The 13,937-nt window shown below is 51.8% G+C and overlaps 1 protein-coding gene across 1 annotated transcript in view; it reads right to left on the reverse strand.

Moving 5' to 3' along the window:
• Nucleotides 1–13,937, reverse strand: part of CUNH1orf127 (chromosome unknown C1orf127 homolog) — a 25,246-nt gene that overhangs the window by 8,928 nt on the left and 2,381 nt on the right. The window contains exons 2-8 of the mRNA XM_012807250.1: nucleotides 11,510–11,634; nucleotides 8,999–9,142; nucleotides 5,150–5,188; nucleotides 4,101–4,238; nucleotides 3,504–3,588; nucleotides 1,657–1,853; nucleotides 1,280–1,394 (exon numbers count right to left, since the gene is read on the reverse strand). Of these exons, the coding sequence (XP_012662704.1) occupies nucleotides 1,280–1,394; nucleotides 1,657–1,853; nucleotides 3,504–3,588; nucleotides 4,101–4,238; nucleotides 5,150–5,188; nucleotides 8,999–9,142; nucleotides 11,510–11,634 (843 nt within the window). The remainder of the gene's footprint in view (nucleotides 1–1,279; nucleotides 1,395–1,656; nucleotides 1,854–3,503; nucleotides 3,589–4,100; nucleotides 4,239–5,149; nucleotides 5,189–8,998; nucleotides 9,143–11,509; nucleotides 11,635–13,937) is intronic.

Raw genomic sequence — 13,937 nt, forward strand, 5'->3', positions numbered from 1 at the left:
AAAAAAAAAAAAAAACAAAGCCCAGGACAAAGATCATCCACTCTTTGGCGTCTCCCCCAAGTACCCCTTCTCCCTGGTTTAATCCTCTGGACCTTCCTTACCTCCCTTTCCAGTCAGGACCCTACTGAGTACAAGAACCAAATCTAGCAGCTTCTGTTCCCACCTGAGCCTCCCATGGGGCCTCACCCGTGGCAAGTGCTTAGGGAATATCTGTTGCATAAAGTTCTAGCCCTCTCGCTCCAAAATTAATGTCATCACTGCAGGAAACTGTTAAAATAAAAACAGCCGAAATGTGTAAAAACTTTCGAGAAACATTTCCATTTTTAGCAGACGGCTAGAACTCATCCCCCATCCTGCCTTTTTCTTTGTTTCTAATTCTGATTTGGGGGCTAGATGTGGAAGGCAGTCCCCCTTTTAATCTTTAAATATAGTTCTGAATATAATTACATTTTTATGCAGCACCGAAACATCATATCCTGGTAACGGGGCATTCTTGCGCTATTAACATCTGAGTTAAATCTCCTTCGCGTCTGTCTTCCATTGAGGACAGTTAGGAAGTATAAGATGAAAGTGATCGACATCATTTGTGAATTATGCGTATTTCCTTATGCTGTATTCCAATGGGTTTTGCTCCTGGTGGTTTTGCATGTGTGAATACCAGGTTGCCTGGTAGCTGCGCTTTCACCAAAAACCCCTTTTAAGATGCAATCCCAGCATCCTGGCGGGGTGGACACACACCACGTTTAGAAGGTTCCTTCTGGGTTGAGAAATAAGTTGCATCCATGGAGGGCTCTTTGCCAAAGAGCCTGATCTGTCTGTGAAGTGGCCTGAGGAGCTGGAGCCCACACAGAAACAGCTGGATGGATCAAAATGGAAATAGCTCACTTAAGCTCCTTCCTCCCATCATCTCATCCAGGCTTCTCAATAAGGACTGGTGCTCCTATCTTCCAGATGAAAAAATTGAGGCTTAGCCATATTAAGTAACCTTCTGAGGTCCTAAAGTTGGCTAGGAAGCTGAGGCACCCCTGCCACCATCCTGGCATTTTGACTCCACAGCCAGGGACCACATCACCTACCTCTTAATTCCTATGACACTCTTGTTTTCATGCCAGTTCCAATCAGTGTGCCTGACACCATCACTTACCTGGCTGGGTGTGGGACCTGTAGGGCCCAGGGAGAAAAACACTATCACAGAAAAAAGGACCACGGGGCCAGGGAAAGAGGGCTCGTGTGACATGTGCCTGTTACAACGGGCACACCCTCATGGTGCCTCACTCACCCACACACTGGAAGAAACTCTCCACTGTCCAGAGGGCTGGGGTGGCCATTTCGACAAATTCCAGGCTCAGGTCTACTCTATAGAATGTTTGCATCCCTGGGCCTTCTTGGCATTGCTATAGAACAACAAGGAATTGTTGATATTAAATTAGTAAAATGAGGAAGAGAAATATTCTTCAAAGCCCAAGACAAAGATCATCCACTTTTTGCCAGGCTACACATGCATCTGTGACCGTCCTCCCAGAGGGCCACCTGGGCAAGAGTGCTGGGCCTCAGGCCCATAAAAGGCAAAGTCCAGCCAACCCCAAAGACCCACTGTCCATGTTTCTGGCTCCACATGGAGAAAGGGCTGGACAGAGATGCCCCCATAAAACGCACCTGGACCTGGAGCACGTCAGCCACTGGGATGCTGACCATCACAAAATCTCTGTTTTCGGTTACTGTAAAGATGTTGGACTGGTGGACTCGGACGAATCTTAGGTTCAGGGTTTCCTTGATACGGGAACCTCTTTTGACCAGACCCAGTCTCTGCTTGGGGATAAGAACTAAGACCTCCGACTCTGGCTGGGATGACACTGGGATGGGGTAGGACACATGACACAGAGAAAGACACACTTTTCGGGCACATGGATGAAAGGGTGGTGGTGGATCCACAGGCAGGACCCTGCCATTTGCAAAAGCCCATAAAGAAGCAGATACCAACAGGGAAGCTGCGGAGATGTCTGTGTCTGCCCAGCCTGTCTCCAGCTGTGGTGACCCATGCTGTTGCCCCTTCCATTACCAAAGCTGCCCTTGAGAAATATAACTCAAGTCAGACGCAGTGTAATCCCTCACCTCTGTAATCCTAACACTCTAGAGGCCGAGGCAGAAGGATCACTTGAGCTCAGAAGTTCTAGACCGCTTGAGCAAGAGTAAGACCCCTAGCTCGGTGCCCATAGCTCAGTGAGTAGGGCGCCAGCCACATACACCGAGGCTGGTGGGTTTGAGCCCGCCGGGCCTGCTAAACAACAATGACAACCGCAACAACAACAATAACAACAAATAGCCAGGCATTGTGGCAGGCGCCTATAGTTCCAGCTACTCGGGAGGCTGAGGCAAGAGAATCGCTTAAGCCCAAGAGTTTGAGGTTGCTGTGAGCTATGACACCATAGCACTCTACCAAGGGTGACACAGTGAGACTGTCTCAAAAAAAAAAAAAAAAAAAAGAGTAAGACCCCTGTCTCTACTAAAAATAGAAAAATTAGCTGAGTGTGGTGGCAGGAGCCTGTAGTCTCAGCTATCAGGAGGCTGAGACAGGAGTTGAATCCCGGAGTTGAAATTGCTGTGAGCTAGGCTGATGCCACGGCACTCTAGCCTGGGCAACTCTGTCTCAAAAAGAAAAAAAAAGAAATACAGCTCATACGTGGTACCAGTTGTTTACACTTTAGCAAGAATGCTGTTGTGTCAGCCCTCTCAAGGGGACATTTTAAGATAGCTCTGCAGTTGCTAAATGAAAGCATCTGTCTCCATGTAAAGGGATTTCATAACATCATGAACAGGGGAAGAGAGGTTTGGGACCCTTGGCAAGGTCATAGCCAATCCCCGAAACTCCCCAGAGCCCTGATCCTAAAACTCAGACCACGATAAAATTCTCTACAAACATAAAATCTAAGTCATCTCTGATCTACCCACACAGGACGAAGGCTTTGATCTGCCTACCTTTGCATACCAAGTTCTTTAAAATTTAAATTCTCTGGAGATAGGAAGTGATCTTCCATAAAGCACATGGTAATGGTGTCACCCTAGGCTGAACAAAATAGCTATGACATATACCATGGATAGTCCAGATCAAGGGTCCCCACTGTCCTCAGAACACAGAGCCCTGCAGGGTCTGACGGGACTGCAGACCTTCTCCCATTGTTGTTCTCAGACTCCCTCCAGCCACCTTGGGACCTCCTAGGAGTACTCAGAGCTCAGGTTTGCAGGTCTTTGGGAGGTAATCTTAACTCCTCACGCTCCATAAGCCACCTGACTCTGCACACATGCACATAAGCACACATTTTCCCACAAAAGCAAGCTTCTCTTTGTCCCAAGCATTTCAGAAGGCACGGCCAAGGTCGGCCCTAGGAAAAGAGAGTGGAGTTGGACAGAGGGGACAAAGGTGCCCAGGGCAGAGAAAAAAACAAAGGGGACCAGAGAGAGATGAAGGTGGAAAGGTGGACATCAGGGGTGCTCCTGGGCCTTACCCAGGGGGCAAGCGGCTTCTAGAGAATAGGCGTAGTGGCCGCTCACCAGCCAGAGTGGCAGGAGGTCGGCAGAGGTGTTCAGCACCTGGCAAGGCAGGAAGGTCTCCCATGCGGCCTCTAAAACTGCTCCTTCCAAATGCCAATTCCCTCCGCAGGGTCCCCTCCCACCATTGAACTAGTCTTTGGACTCAACCCCCTAGTGTTATAGAGCCCAGGTCAGGGACCACTGCGCCGATGCAACCAGGAAATATTATTTAGCCTGGATATTTTTAGCAAGAAGCGAGCTGGGAGCAAATGTCATGTGAGCCGTCTTCTCTTACACCGCAACTTTGGGCTATTTAAAGAGATGGTAATTACGCTCCTGCCACCATGATCAGGACGAGCTGAGTACATGATTGCAGGAGCCCCTCATCTGCCGAGCGGAGCACTTTACACTAATGGGGCCCAATTTTCGAAGCCGCCTGCCTAAATCTGTCCAGTCTCACAGGTGGACATTTGAATCGGAGCTGGAGGGGTAGCAAACTGCTCTTCTGGGCACTGTGTCTTAGTGGCCCCACAGCCTGGCAGGGCTGCAGCACACCAGGGAGGCCTACTGACCTCCGGCCTCTGAAGAAGGTTTTGTCTTGGGCTTTGGACAGTGACAGTGGTGACGTTGATGTCCACATACAATCCCATCAGGCTGGCATCTTCCAGAGAAGCCACCAGCTCCCCTCGAAGAGACAGCAGCCATGGAGTCTGGAGAAATAGAACACATTCACAAACCATCTGGCCAGGGAGACATGGCCACCAGGTATCAAAGAGAAAGGGCACATGAGGGGACACTCAGGAAGGTGGCAGGGCCATGGGGAGCATGGGCTGGACCAGGCAGTAGGACAGCAGGCCACTCAGGGAAGAAGATAAACCAGACGTTGAAGCAGGTCCTGAGCAGGGTTGCTCAGCAAGTGTGGCTGACAGCACGGACACACTGCTCCCCTAACAGCAGTGCAACTGGTCAGCCCGTGTGAGACGCAGGCAGGGCACAACCGGAGCCCTGTCCTTGGTTCCATTTGCCACCCTTTAGTGCCACCCTTTAGTGGCCTTGAATAAAGGTGGGTTCCTGGGCCCCACCTGGGGCTCATAAGGTTAGGGCACCGGCCCCATATGCTGGAGGTGGTGGGTTCAAACCCAGCCCTGGCAAAAAAAAAAAAAAGGTGGGTTCCTGACCGTGCAAATGGGGCTTGAGGAGGAGCACACTCACTGACCCCAAATATCCAAGGGATGTGAAATAAAAAGAGACTGGCTCCTTCCAGGAGGCTGCGAGAAACCCTCCTAGAACCCACAGAAGGAAAGTTCCGGGCCACAGCTGTGCAGTGTGCAAACAGGTGGCCTTGCAAAGGAATAAGCTCCCCATCACTGCCGACTGTGCCCAGAGAATCTTTGGGTGGCGAGGCTTGACTGGAAGCCAAGACCCCAAAGTCAGGGTCCCCACTTCAGGGCTCAGGTGGCCTCAGGTCTCTACCAGGAGAAGCTTCCAGCTTTGGCAGCTAAGAGCCTGGTGCTGTCCACTGACATTCTCCCCAGGAGGACAGGCGATCTCGAAACCTCCCAACTCAGAGCTTCCCAAGTACCCCCTGGGCTTGGCAGAGACTGGCTGCTGCCCAGCATACCTGTCCACTGTGGATCCCCGGGGGCAGGGGCCGGGAGACCTGCAGAACAAAGAGGAAGCCACAGGTCCTGGCAAGCGGCACACAAAGGCAAGTGAGCAAACATCTCTGCCAGTGCTCGGAGCACCGGCAGTCACCCCGGCAGGAGGATAGCGAGAGAGCGGGCGCCAGATTGTTTGTTCATTAAGACAAGAAAAACATTTATGTTCTGGAACTCAAGTGTCAACAGACCCAAGGAAATGTTGCCGCCTCAGCTGCCGCCCTGGGCCCAGCCAAAGGGGCAGCTGGGGTCTCAGGCACAGCTGGTGCAACCAAGAGAGAATATGATGGCATCGACCCCATACAGAACCTGCTTTCTGGTGGGCCCACTGCAGCAGACCCCCCCTTGTGTTTTTCTCCCTGGGTCACCCATTTCTTCATCTTTTTCTTTCCATTTCGAATCCATTAAGCAAGGGCAGAGAAAGTGTTTCTACAAGCCCAGAGCACACGTCTGTGCACACCAGTCACCCAGTACCTAGGGTGACCAGCCAACCCAGTTTCTGCAGGAGTGAGGAGGTTCCCAGTGTGGGACTTTAAGTGCTAAAACTGTCCCAGGCAAACCAGGACAGCTGCTCCTCCTACCACACCCACGACTCGCAGCCATCCTGTAGGGTGGCACTATTCTATTTCACAGAGGAGGGGTCCTAGTGATGGTGCAGCCAGAGGCCTTCCCAGGAGCCCCCCAGCTCCTGCAGACCTCCCCTGGAGCCTCCTGCCCTCCCCAGCTGTTCTCTCAAGTGCAAACTCCTCTTTGGTTTTGCACCAGAGTACCACAGCCTAGCAGAGAGGATCTTGCCCACCCTGTACAAGGTAAGGAGACTGAAGCTATGGGGGACTGACTCACCCTGACAAATCCCTTACCCAAAGCAGGGACAGGGTGGGGATCCTGGGAGCAGAAGGAAGAGGGTGGGTCAGAGCAGAGGCCCCAGCCTCTCAGCCTTCTCATTCCCCAGCTCTGCCGTCCCTCAGCTCCAAAGACCCCCCCATACACAAACTGGCAGCAGGCTCAGGACCTCCCACAGAGAGCCCTTGGAGTGATCCCCACCATTTCCCTGCTTTGGGGGTACTGCTTTCACCTAGGGTGCCAGGCGGAAGAAATGGGAAAGATGCCTACGCTTTGCAGAGCAACCAGCATTTTCCCTCTGAGGCCATGCCCCAGTCCCGGCTGCAACCCCAGGGAAGCAGTGAAGCCCCAAGGCTGGGCTCTAAGAAGGAGGGAAATGATCCGGATAAAAGAAGGAAGGGAAGGTATGACCCAGCACAGCCTAAAGGCTCGGTGCCCTTTAAGTCGCCAGGAGGAGGCTATATTTAGGGCCCATGGACACTGAGCAGGAGCACCGGCAGCCTTCGCTGGGAGCAATCGCTAATCACTGCATTGAGTTTACGGGTGCCCCTGGGCACACTTAACCCAGGGCAATGAATAGTTATTGCGGTGGCCTCCCGCTCAGGGCCTGTGGGCACACTTAAGCGAGCTCGCGGATCGCTGCGAACAGGGCACGGCTCGGGTACACCCTTGGGCACCCTGCGCCATCAGCGGGGAGAGGCAGAGTATTAAATATCTATGTGCCCTGTGCCCACAGCTGCATTTAGCCAAGGGCAAGGCTGGTGAAACGGCTTTAATTAAAACTTAATGCAAGTTCAAGGTGCAGCCGCGGAAACGGCAGCTGCAGAAGTCACCGGGAATGAATCAGTCAATTCGATGAGGTTCTCAGATGCGGGGAGGTGCTGGAGGGGAGGCTGGGGCAGTGGAGACCTGTCTTCTGTCACCTGTGTATTGCCCACCCCTGTGCGTCTCCATTCGGAGATGGGGGGCGCCCAGGCATTCCCACACTGCAGCTAGTGAAGGATGTCAGGGATGTGGGCTGTGGGCATCTGGGCTTCAAAGGCACAGACAAAAAGGTCTGCACCTAGGCCAGGAGTAGGTGCTGCTTTTCTCAGCAGTTGGGCCCAGTGTCGTGTGACACCAGCAATGCCGTCCCCTGGCGGCAGCTTCCAGAATCACAGGCCCCATGCAGAGAGGGAAGTGACTAGCCTGGGAATACCAGACAGTGGCAATGCTTGGGTACCCTGGGGCAGGGCCCCATGATTCTTAGGACCAACAACAGCATATCTGCTGTGGCCACCACGCCCAGCCTGCCCCAAAGTCCTTTCTTTCCCAACCTTAAGGAGCAGGGCTGGAGTGCAAGGGGATTTCTCCGCCCACCTGCGTTTTTTTTAAATATAGATTTTTTTTGCGCCTATAGTCCCAGCTACTTGGGAAGCTAAGAGTCACTTAAGCCCAAGAGTTTGAGGTTTCTGTGAACTGTGATGTCACAGCACTCTACCAAGGGCAACATAATGAGACTCTGTCTCAAAAAAATAAATTAATTAAATAAAATTAAATATAGATCTTTTTGTTGAGACAGGGTCTTACTCCGTTGCCCTTAGTAGAGTGCTATGCCATCATAGCTCACAACAACCTCAAACTCCTGGGCTCAAGCGATTCTCCTGCCTATACCTCCCAAGTAGCTGGGACTATAGGCCCCAGCCACAACATCCGGCTAATTTTTGGTTGCAGCTCACATTATTGTTTGGCAGGGCAAGGATGGATTTGAACCCGCCAGCTCAGGTATATGTGGCTGGCGCCTTAGTCACTTGAGCCACAGGCACTGAGCCATGCCTGGCTGTTTTTTAGAGATAAGGTCTTGCTCTTGCTCAGGCTAGTCTCAAACTCCTAAACTCAAGCAATCTACCCACCCCGGCCTCCCAGAATTCTAGGATTACAGACAGGAGCCACCATGCCTAGCTCCCTCCTACCTTTTTTTTTTTTTTGGCGTTTTTGGCCAGGGCTGGGTTTGAACCCACCACCTCTGGCATATGAGACCAGCGCCCTACCCTTTGGAGCCATAGGCACCACCTATCCCTCCCACCTTTTTAAGTGCACATGGCAGCCATGCCTTGTTGAGGATGTGCGTGGGTTCAAAGCCCAGCTCTGCCATATGCCGGCTGCAGGACCCTGGCAATTCTCCTAACCACTCTCTGCCTGGAGACTGGAACTGTGATAGCACCTACCACACAGATGGCCATGAAGGCGAAATGAGCTAATACTTGCAAAGGGGTTATGACAGCACCAGGCAAAGAGCAAATGGCCTGTGTTTGGTCAATCAGGGAGGGAAGGAATGAACAAAACTGTACTGCCACCTCAATCTGGCTCACTCATTTCTGCTACAAGATAGTCCCTGAAGTTGGAGTTCATAACCGGCCCCAAATCTTGTTTAGCTCACAGAGGCTCCCCCAAAGCTAGAGAGAAACCACTTCCGAGGAGCCCACAAGGCAGTGGAAGAGCTGACAATTGCATTTGGGATCCCCAAACTTCTGTTCCCCAGTCTTTACAATGGAAGTATTCCACCTGATCGTGGCTGAGCTCTATAATTCTTTGACATTACCCAGGTTAAAAAGGAGCCTTCAAACCAGCAACAGTTTTCATCCAGAGAAAAACATACAGATACAAATTTGCAGCTTTGGTGATAACCCACGAGGCTCCACTGAGCCTCCCGTGGTGGGAAATCAGGATCAGTTCTGAGCCTTTAGTCTATCGCCCCTGTCCCATCTCAGCCCTCCTTGCTCAAACAAAAGCCCGGCAAGGGCCAGCACCCAGCTGGTACCCAAGAATGTCTGTGGAGAATGATGCCACAGTGTATTTCCTGCTGCCACCTCCCCCTCTGGCTACGTCCTAAGGCTCAGGAGCCAGGATCACTTGCTGTGTACTATGGAGAGAAGCTATCCTGGGGAGGCCTCTCCGCTGCTGCCTCCCAGGCCATTTGAACCTGTTACCTGGATGAATGTGGATGTGCAGTGGACGGTCTCGTAGTCCAGCCTCAACATTAGCACTGGACACTTCATTATGTAGCGATCACTCTGCTCCAAACTTGTCACCCCTTTTCGAAATATTCTGATTTCCAACCTGTAATTTGCTTTCTGGAAGTAGGGCAAAAATTCATGTGTACAAATGAGAGGGGAAAACACAGTTAATAGGCTGCAATTATAGGTCAGTGACGGCTCACAGCAAACATGATGAACACGAAGCGCCTGGAAGCTGGGCGGGTCTCATGCGAGACGAGGGGAAGTAAGACCCCAGCCCCCAAGGACTCAGAGGCTGCAGAACCAGGGCCTGGTGTCTGGGCTCTGGCAACTCAGCCCCCACTAGGGAAGCCCTCAGGCATGGGAGACACTTGTGGATGTGAGGAAGGTCAAACTTGGTTGGACAGAACGTCCCTTGACAGTAGACAGACGTCATTCACGGGTTGTCTGCTCTGGTCCTCACTGTTGCCTCATGTGGTTGGCCTTCTTGGTCCCATACTACAGATGAGCCAGCTGAGGCTTGGAGGAGAAAGTGGAGGGTGTGTGGCTATATATTTACCGTGTGCGAGATGGGGCTTCAGAGATGTCAAACCAGCTGGTCCCTCGAGAGCCCACCCAGGCTGACCTCCCCCGGCCACACAGGAAGAGCCCAAGTCTGGGTTTTGTAGTGGGGCCTGGGGGACAGTGTGCGCTGACAGGGCTCAAGAAGGAGGGAGAAGGGCAGGGGGAGGGAAAGAGGAGAAGAGCGATAGTTGTGGAAATTCCTTTCCCCACAATAGACCACAGCCACACTCAAACTCTGCTGTGTTAAGGGAAGATGAGGAAGAAATAAAGGAAAGAGGAAATGAAAGTGAGAGGAAGAAAAGAGAGAAAAGAATAATAAGGGCAGTCCCGAGGGACAGTTTGTGCGTGTGCGCGCGCGCGCTCTCTCTCTCTCTCAGGAATCAAAGCAACAAGAGTGCCCAGGAGGTCGGCAGCTGTTGAAACCAGAGCCTCCAGCAAGCCAGCTTCCTGGCCCCCCAACAGCAGCAGCACCACCGCCCCCCGAATCTGGCATAAGCCCCCATTCCAACCCCAGCTCCCACGTCCCCTTCCCTGAGCCTTCCCCAGGCAGGGTCCAGATTACGTGGGGCCTGACGCTCATGTAATTTGCAGGGAGGGCCAGTTTAAGAAAAAGAACACAAAAACATCTTACTTCTGCACATTTTAGAGTCATACGTCTCGGAAGCGTGTAAGGAGCCTATGCAAGTGGGGGCGGTCCATCAGCCTCTGCAATGCCTCAGCGCCATTTATTCACATCCTTAAGCACTTACTGAGCTCCTACTGTATACCAGGTCCTGAGGCAAAACTGCAGGCCTGTCCCCCCCTCCCCCAGACTCCAGGTCTAGCCTAAGAGGGCTCTATGAGCACGTTGTTAGTGGGGTGGCAGGTGGGATGGGAGAAGCAGGTCCACTGCTCAGAGGAGTGGCCCTCAGGAAGACTGCCTGAAGGAGGCAGCTTCTGATATCTCTGCCTGTAAACTCCTCCAGGGCAAAACCCTCTCATCTCCCTCAGCTGGGTATCTGCAGAAACATCATGGTGCCGCATTGCCTTACCTGACTTCTGAGCTCAGGCTTAGCCCCTTTTGTCTCCCAGAATGGAAGCATCCCAAGAGACCCCATCAAGAAGTCTCCCTGGCTCCATGCCTATAGCTCAAGCGGCTAAGGTGCCAGCCACATACACCAAAGCTGGCAGGTTCAAATCCAACCCAGGCCTGCCAAACAGCAAGGACAACTACAAACAAAAAATGGCTGGGCCTTGTGGCATGTGCCTATAGTCCCAGCGACTTGGGAGGCTAAGGCAAAAGCTTAAGCCCAGGAGTTGGAGGTTGCTGTGAGCTGTGATGCCACAGCACTCTTCCCAGGGTGACGGCTTGAGGCTCTGTCTCAAAAGAAAGAGGTCTCCCTAAAATTGGGGTGGCACCTGTGGCTCAGTGTGTAGAGCACCAGCCCCATATACCGAGGTGGCAGGTTCGAACCTGGCCCCAGCCAAACTGCAACAAAAAAATAGCCGGGCGTTGTGGCAGGTGCCTGTAGTCCCAGCTACTTGGGAGGTTGAGGCAAGAGAATCACCTAAGCCTAAGAGCTGGAGGTAGCTGTGAGCTGTGACGCCAAGGCACTCTACCAAGGGCAACAAAGTGAGACTCTGTCTCTTAAAAAAAAAAAAAAGTCACCCTAAAATAAAAATATGTTTCTGGCCAGGTATGGTGGCTTAGGCCTATAATCCCAGCACTTTGGGAGGCTGAGGCAGGAGGATAACTTGAGCTTGGAAGTTAGAGGTTACAGTGAGTTGTGATCATGACACTGTACTCCAATCTGGGCCTCTCTCTCTCTCTCTCTCTAGCTCACAACCTCAAATTCCTGGGCTCAAGCAATCTCTCGCTCTCTCTCTCTCTCTCTCACACACACACACACAGACACACACACAAATATGTCCCAGACCCACCTCCTTCTGCACAAAGCAGGCCGAGTACTGAGCCTGAAAAATGAAGTCACCATCGGGTTCCTGATGCAGGAAGTAGCCACATCTGGCAAGAAAATAATCCAGGTGGTCAGGAGCCCTCCAAGCACCTGTGAGGTGAAAGGGACATAAGCTTGGACTGAGCTGGCTAAGGCTGCTTCTCTGACAGGTCAGAAGCGGCAGACACCCAAACAAAAATTGCTCTACCCAGAAGTTCCTAACCTAGAGGGGATTAACAAAAAAGCAGTAACTGAAGAAGGCCTGGAAAGATACACACCAATAGGAAAGCCTCTAGGTTCTATCTCCCATTTATCTTCAGAATCTAACTCCATCTCCCCACTCTGGTCTCTGGCTTGGGGTTCGTTTTTTTTTTTTTTTTTTTGGTGGTGAGGTAGAGACAGAATCTTGCCCTGTCACCCTGGCTACACTGCAATGGCATCATCCTAGCTCACAACCTCAAACTCCTGGGCTCAAGCAATCCTCCTGCCTCAACTTCTTGAGTAGCTGGGACTCCAGGTGCCCAGCACAACACCCAGCTCATTTTTCTTTCTTTTTTTTAATAGAGATGGCGGGGGGGGGGGGGGTCTTGCTGTGTTGCTCAGGTTGGTCTTGAATTCCTGGCCTCAAGTGATCCTCCTATCTCAGCCCCCCAAGGTGCTGGGATTATAGGCATGAGGCACTGTGCCCTGACACTGGACTGGGTTTCTGCAGCTGCCTCCTCTCTGATCTGGCTTTACCCTGGCCTGTTATCTGTATTCCACATTGCAGCCAGGAGGAACCTGTTCAAAACTTCGATCAAGTCCCTCCTCTGTTCAGACCTCTCAGTGGAAGAGCCAAAGTCCTTGAAAGCCCTATGTGATTTTCCCCTCACCTGTCTGACAGCCCTCTCCCCCCTCTCTTCCTCCCTCCCATCACTGCAGGCCTGCTGGCCCACCTGCCATTTCTTAGGCATCCAGGCCACACTCCTGCCCCAGGGCCTTTGCACTGGCTGTGCCCTCTGTCTGGAACCCTCTTCTCCTGGTATAAGCAAGGCTCACTGCCCCACCTCCTCTGAGTCACCTTTTCAGTGACGCCCACTCTGACCACCATGTCAAGGCCACCTTTATCCTGCTCTTCCGTGTCCTTTGCAGAAGCGCTTACTGCTTTCTCCCCTGCTATCTCACTGACTGACTTATTCTATTTATTATCTGTCACCCTCCACCGAAATGTCAGCTCCACGGGGCACAGGGGTATTTGTCTAAGCTGCTCACCGCCGCATCCCAGGCGCCTCGAGCCAGGCCTGGCACGTAGAGGGCTCTCAATAAATATTTGTCAAATGCGTGAAATATGAAGAGGAATATCTCTGGGCAGAGGGATTATAGGCAGTTTTTATTACCTCCTTCGGCTTTCCTCTAGTTTCCACAATTATCTTGTATTGCTTTTGTCATGGTTTTTTGAAAAGTCATTTTTAAAAGCTCACAGTTTCATCTTCAAACACTTGGCTCGATTGTGCGTTTGATGGGAGATGAATACGCTATTTCAGAAAACCGCTCCGCGGTGGCTTTTCTGCGGGGGATTCTCTGGTGACGCACTTTCCTTTCCAAAGCACCGGCAGCCTCCACTGCTATCTTTAGCTAGAGATCAAGGCCGCCCCTCTGGCTGAGGGAGGCTCTGAAAAGCAGATCACTGGGGAAATAAGTGCTGTGCAAATTGACCTGGCTGCTTTCAGTTTTGCCTTCACGTTTGCACTTTGTAAATATTTGCCTGGCACCCCGCTGCTCACACCTGCTTGCTGTCCCCTCAAGTTTGTGGAAGGCAGCAGGCACTGTCACTTCTCGGTCCCCACCTGGAGCTGCCTGCAATGAGTGAAATGAAAACTCTCCCTCAAAAGCCACAGGTGTCTCTGACAGCGCCTGAAACTAATGGCCTGTGGCTGGCCGCTGTGACTAATTCTCTGATTATTGACTTTATGATTTTACGCTTAAAACTTCTTTATAATAACACACAGAAATGTTTAATGGGCTCTATCCAGAACCATAAAAATTACTTATTGAACAAGCGTTTTAAAACTATTAATCTATTGTTTTCCATTAATAATGGCTCTCCAAAGAACAGGCGACAGCTTAATGTATCCACAGCATTTCTCCTGGAAAAGTGGCCTTTTAATACACAAATGACGCTCCTACAGCATCACAGGCTTGGTGGCCATCAGGCAGGTGACCCTCCCAGGACACATTTAGGTCGAGTTAGTCCCAGAAGATCCTTTAAGAATTTCCTAAGTGGGCTCGGCGCCTGTGGCTCAAGCGGCTAAGGCGCCAGCCACATACACCTAAGGTGGCGGGTTCAAATCCCCAGCCCGGGCCCGCCAAACAACAATGATGGCTGCAACCAAAAAATGGCTGGGCATTGTGGCAGGCGCCTGTGGTCCCAGCTA

Source organism: Otolemur garnettii, unplaced genomic scaffold (genome assembly GCF_000181295.1).
Source record: "Otolemur garnettii isolate 467f Iridium unplaced genomic scaffold, OtoGar3 scaffold00067, whole genome shotgun sequence".
NCBI classification, from domain to species: Eukaryota; Metazoa; Chordata; class Mammalia; order Primates; family Galagidae; genus Otolemur; species Otolemur garnettii.